At 48.0% G+C, this 6,157-nt stretch overlaps 1 protein-coding gene across 1 annotated transcript in view; it reads right to left on the bottom strand.

The window, feature by feature from the left end:
• Positions 1–568: 568 nt before the first annotated feature.
• Positions 569–6,157, bottom strand: part of SCAP (SREBF chaperone) — a 38,952-nt gene continuing 33,363 nt past the window's right edge. The window contains exons 10-13 of the mRNA XM_009885687.1: positions 3,535–3,633; positions 2,879–3,097; positions 1,474–1,907; positions 569–767 (exon numbers count right to left, since the gene is read on the bottom strand). Of these exons, the coding sequence (XP_009883989.1) occupies positions 569–767; positions 1,474–1,907; positions 2,879–3,097; positions 3,535–3,633 (951 nt within the window). The remainder of the gene's footprint in view (positions 768–1,473; positions 1,908–2,878; positions 3,098–3,534; positions 3,634–6,157) is intronic.

The raw sequence follows: 6,157 nt of genomic DNA, 5'->3' as shown, positions 1-6,157 counted from the left end.
ATTCCTGCTTGCACGAGCACTTAATCCAACACCCAATAAAGCATTACTGAAGCACAGCATTTATTCCCAAAGACGAACTCCTATGCCTGTTACCCAGCGATAAACCCCATAACGCATCGTGTGTGGTGCTAGGAGTAACAGCTTGAGCATCACCAAGCCATCCAATTAAAATACATCACAGGGTAATCTTCAAAATGCAGGGCTAATTGCACAACGGTTACTAGATTATAGTGAACGCTTGCACATATATCAAGTTTGTACGCCATTTGTCCATAGTCATCAATATATATTGACAAGCAGCTGCCACCAGAGCAATGGCTGCCCAACAGCCTGGGCTGCACACACCATCTCCTGCCAGGGAACTCAGAAAAACAGGGCCAGGACAAATTGATTTAATGCTGCGCTAGCTGAGCTACAGTGTCCTGAGCATTATGGGATTTTGCACGGAAGCTTTACAAATATTTTTCGTTCTCTTTTTGCCCTCCAGGAGAAGAACCAAACAGCCAAAGAGCAACCCAAGTCTCCAAGGGAGTTAAGGCATGGCCAGATGGTTCCATCAAGGACTCTTTTACTTGTAAAGGGTGACATCCTGGTGTCCTTGCAGCTTGGATGAGGCTTGGTCAGGCTGAGCTTCAGCATCCAGCTTCCCACTGCTTGAAGATAAGAAGGGGTGGTAGCGGTTAGCCTCCTGGGGATGCCGCACTTCTAAGGCCTCTTGCGGGTTCAGGTACAGCGTGACAGGGATGGCTGGAAGGATGCTGATGTATCTGAAGGAATGGAAAGACGAGAACAGCTTAGGAACAACAAACAAAGACACAAAAACCTTAATAGGTTGCCCAGCCCATCTTCTCACTAGCAGCCAAAGTAGGTCTCAGGATGTACTTGGAGTCCAGTTGTTTCAGGTATTCTAAACTAAAGACCTCCCTTGAAATCTTTTTCTCTGAAGATATTTCCCAGGTCTTAACCTTTAACTCTGTGGAAAAGGTAAAGAGCCAACAGTGGAATGAACTACTGATGAGATCAAATGGATCACACAGATTTCGGTAAGGATATAATGATCTGGTCCACTTCCCTGAACGCTGCAGGCCAGAAGATCTCAACAAGAAGTTTCTTCAGCTCAGCTGCCTCTATTCCTCACATGTACCATCCCCATCACTTACAGATAATCAAGTATTTTACAAAATTCTAAACATCACCTCCAGGTTGAAGGAAGACAACAAGCAAGTAATATACCCAAGGGCACAGGAGAGAAACACAACCCTTATTCTCAGACAAACAGTCCTGGAGAGTTTGGTACCTTTGGTACCTTAAACAGGAGGGCCTGTTTAATAGTCTCCTCCTGAAGACACATTTGGAGTAAGCCGCATGGAACACAAATTATCTAACTCAGAAGGACAAAAGAAAGAAAAATGCTTGGAGTCAATTCCACAGGGAAATTAAAGCGCCTGTGGCACTCAATGCGAGCCCACTTGCCTTTTGGCCAGAGTGATATTGTAGTAGCTGAAAAGGGATGGCCAGTGTCTGAAGGAAAGCTTCCTCCAAATCTCCTCATCCTCCACTCCCCAGGTAACCTCTGCTTCAGTTCCGAGCTCCGTCTGTCCATTCCCTTTGCCCTCTGGTCCGTGGGCCCAAGTGTGCTGGTTTGTCTCCAGCCTGCTCAGGGACTCCAGCCCTGACTTCTGCTCACGCTGCTGCGTCTGGTTTTCTGACAGCTGTATAGGGTCCGATGGGAAGACTGAGAGATCAATCTTGGGGTCCCCAGCAGGTAGGACCCCTCCAGGAACAGGCATAGGAGGCAGACCTGCTTCCCCCAAAGGACTTTGTTCGGTGACCTGTGACGTGAGGTAGGTGCGGAGACCAGCAGGATCCGTGTAAACCAGGATTCCAATCCAGATCACCGTCCCAGCCTACACACGATGAGCAAAGAGACAAGCTCGTTTAGTACACGGACTTCACACTTCACGTCCAACACTTCTTCAGCTGTCTGAGCTGATCAGCAACAGCCCCACCAAGGGTACGTCCTGCACTCAGTTACGGTCTTACTCCCGGCAGGCGCTTATCCTCTAAGAGGATTGGGAGAGGTTGCAGAGTACACACAAAAACGGAGTGGTACTTTTCTGTGAGCCATCTGACTACCTGATGGTGGGAACCCCACTTCTCCCACACAAACGCACAGCAGGGAAGAGACTCCTTGCTAGCGGCTGGGACCAGCACGTCTGCCACCCTCCAACAGGGCTGGAAAGGCTTAATTCAGGGTTCTGGTTCATGACTTCTGCAAGACCTACTGCAGCAGCCACAGTTCACAGACTGATGAACTAATTAAACTGCCATCAACGTTAGTTGACAGTAACAGACTGGGCTGTGGTTTGTAGAGCCGAGGAACACACATGTTCCTCTGCTTCCATTAGAGACATCCAGAGCAGAGATGGGGAGGACAAGCAGGGGCAGGAACTGGTGTAACCGCTGCAGTTACACGTGCAAAAGAAAAAGCCTTAGCCTTTCATGTAGCAAAATACCTCCATGTCTTTAGTCCTTATTATCTGCAGGAACAAAACATGATTTCTGCTCTGTAAAAATCTCATACAGTCCTTGAAAATCTGCTTATTAAAGGCAGATTTTTGTCTCAAGGCAAGTATCAGAAAAATACCCACTACCACCCAAACATCATGCAAAAAGCTGATCCCTGGAGCTAATGCATGCAGAGGGATGTTCTCAGGGAAGTATTTCTTGAACTGTATTTACCACGGGACAGCATAAGGCTTGCAGGGCAGCAAGGATGCATGAAAATCTTGGGCTTTTTTTCCCCCACAGAAGCCAATTTGGGCTGGTTAGTATCCAGCAGCAAGGGGCACCAGGTAACAAACACCACATGGCATACCATGATGAGTCTCTGGGCCAGCCGGGTCCTGGCAAAGAAATAAATCACCCGCAGCCTCTTTGGCAGGCGCAGATTCCTGAAAGACGATGGCTGCAGGGTGATGGTGTGGGGGGTAGCAGGTCGCATAGCTGGCTGGCGTTCGTAGCGCTGAGAGCGGCTGACAGGCTTCGCTGGGGGCATGCAGGCTTCTGCTGGCAACCGTTTGTTCAGATCAGCGAGCTGCCAAGAGAAAAGCAAACGTGTGAGAGGCGTGGTGATGAGGTCCCTCGAGAGAAATGTGCGCAGAGTCAGCTGTCTTTGATACTTGCCCACGTTTGAGTTCCCACCTTCACCCTTGAGTCAATCTGTCCCAGCTTCTCTCTGGCACACACTCTCTTCTTCACCCAGCCATCATCACCTGTTTGTGACCGTGTCTGCTTCCAGCCCATTTACCCCAAATCTGCATGTTTATACACCTGAGGGTGTCTTGCTCCCTCAAGCATCCTGTCCCAAATCCCCGCGTATGTGTAACCAAGCAAGTACCGCCCCGGAACTTTTGCAGCTCAGCCTGTTCTGTTTAGAGAGTGAAAATCACAGGCTGTGCTTCCTTTAATCCTTCCACAACAGCAGAGAAGGAAAACCAAAGGCAAACCCCTGTGTTCTTGGCCCTTCCTTACCTCCATACGGCGAATGTCAATGGACAGCACCGTAGTGAAGAAAAACATCTGCAGGAAGAAGTCAGACACCAGGCCGACCACAGCAAAGAGGCAGAACTCCTACAGACAGGACACATCGATTAGCTATGGCAGCTGAGGAGACAACTGTATATATTTCAACTTCAGAAAAAGGGAAACTCGGCAAACTCTTGCCCAGAGCACAGGCCTGAACCTATTTTACTGACAAATCCTATTATCAATATTTTGTAATAGTTGAGTTTGGTGCTAAAAAAGTCCACATGAGAAACTTAAGAGCATGTTTATTCAGGTTTGCATTCTTTGTTCTTCTTAGCCATAAAACATCAAAGCACCATAGGAAAAAACAGCAGAGGATGTTTTCGCAGTTCACAAAGCCGTGGCAGGGCACAGCCTGAGCTCTCAGCCTCCTGCCCATGACTTCAAATCACAAAGCCAAACAGTCTCCAACAGTGACAGTTTCCTGCATATTCTCAATAAAGCTCAGCCCTGATTTAAAATTCCTCCAGGAACACGGGTTGCTCAGGAACTGGATCAATCACTCTCCACTGTACATCTGTACATCATTTCTAGCAATTCTCCAGGACCCCAGCTAAACCATTTCTGCTTAAATCACACTGTTGGCTGATGGATGTTTTATGGGCAAATTTCGTTTCTGTGCCACTGGAAGAAAAGTCCCATACACACTCTCAGAGGTCTCTAAACAACAAATATACAGGAAACAACGTTTGCAGAAGCCGGTGTTTCCTAAACTTCCTGTAATGCTCCACTTTCCCCAGCAGGTGCCATTGCAGAAATAAGGATTAAGAGATTCTGCCCAGCAGCAGAAATGCAATCAGCTCCCAGATCAGCCCAACAAAACAAATGCACACTCCCCACTAGCGTGAAGTGCCATCCGCTCTCCCCAACTACATTCAAAACTTCAAAGCAACATAGAATTAAAATATTTTTGAGAGGAGTCTTGTTTCCCTTGGAGGTATAAATTTCTGTCAGGACCTGTCACGACCCAAAAAGGACGTAGTAAACATGGAGAGATCAAGAAAACTGAACGTAAGCAGGAGTGAAAACCTTAGGCTAAACAAGAGATTAAAGACTCTGGCCCTCACTTGCAGAACAGAGCTGGCAAACACCCGCTGCCATTCACTACCTGCCTGCTGGCGTGGTGGCATGCTTACTACCTGCAGACCAAGCCAGGACACATCCAGCTAAGGGGAAGGAGAGAGGCCATAGAGATTAATTTCTTTTATTCTCCTCCCTCCTGTGTCTGCCCCAGCTTCTTGCATAAGGCTGGAGACCAATATCAGCACAGTGACAAGAAAAGAGATAGCGTGAAAGGCTATCCAAAACCTCTAAACAAACCTTGAAGCCTCCCCATCCTGTCCAAACTGTTCTCGAAACATAAAGCAGTCAACTGCTTGTTAGTTAAAAATCAGCATGATACGAAATGAGATAACCCACCAGGCCAGCTACCCCTCCCCAAACCTCCCAGTGACAGCAGCACAAGGAAGCAGGTTCTGATCAGGTTTTGCTCTTCAGCCCCTTCCCCAACATCCAACAGGAGGTTTTGGAAGCAGAGGGATGAAAACACAACACAGGTTCCTCTCTCAAGGAGAAAACCAGAAGGAAAGCAACATCCATCTGGATTTCACCCAGACCTCAGCAAACACAGGCTCCACAAACGGCAGGCTCTGCATAAAGAGATATTAATTCTGTTAATACCTCCACTTACTCCACTTAGGATTAGAGCCATCTGAAGCTGCTAGCCCTGGAAATCTAAAATCTTCTTATACTTGGATACTGCAAACCCTTTGGCAAAACCCAAAGTGATTTCTGTGGGTGCAGGATCGGGCTATCAGTGTGTGAACCTCAGTACAAGGCAGTGGACAAGAGATGAAAAACACAGGATGAGCGCTCAGCACGCACCCCTGCAGCATCTCAGGACCATCAACAGTGACATTGTGCCAAGAAAGCAGTGGTCTCTACCCACCTGCAACGCAAGGCAAGAGGATTTCATTGCTGCTCACAATTATGAGGGATTTAAAGTGGATGCACCATTCTCATCCAAAGCCAAACTCTATTTTAGGACAAGGAGAGCCACGGAAAATATAGAAAATATCCCTCTGCTAAATAAGTTGCACTGCCAAGGACTGAGAATAATGACAAGAACCATTACAGGTTGTGGGGCAGGTAAGAGCCTTCAGCAAAGCAACGCCTCCCTCTTCTGCTATTCCCTATACCAGATAGTGCCTGAACGACCCCAGCACTGCACTGCTCCCTCTGACAGCCCAGGGCAAAGGTCCCCGCCAGATTTGCGCAGCCTGGCTCTCTTTCTGCCAGATTCCTTGGACTCTGCAACGCGAGTACAGCACATTATCTGTAGCGTCCTTCACTCTCAGGGACAAAGATAAGGGGCATACGCCAGCCTCCAGCAGAGCAGCCATCAGTCTTTAACAGACAGCATCCCTGTGAGGTCTTTCCTCTGGAGAAAGCAAGCATCCAAGGCAAGACAGGATCACACGGAGAGCAGAGAGTGGATGCCATCACACACGTTAAAACACTGTAATAAACAGGAGCACTTTAACAGGGATAACATGGGGGTGGGAGCACG

The sequence above is a fragment of the Charadrius vociferus genome, unplaced genomic scaffold (genome assembly GCF_000708025.1).
Source record: "Charadrius vociferus isolate BGI_N301 unplaced genomic scaffold, ASM70802v2 scaffold825, whole genome shotgun sequence".
NCBI classification, from domain to species: domain Eukaryota; kingdom Metazoa; phylum Chordata; class Aves; order Charadriiformes; family Charadriidae; genus Charadrius; species Charadrius vociferus.
This window is presented reverse-complemented; position numbering and strand designations above follow the sequence as displayed.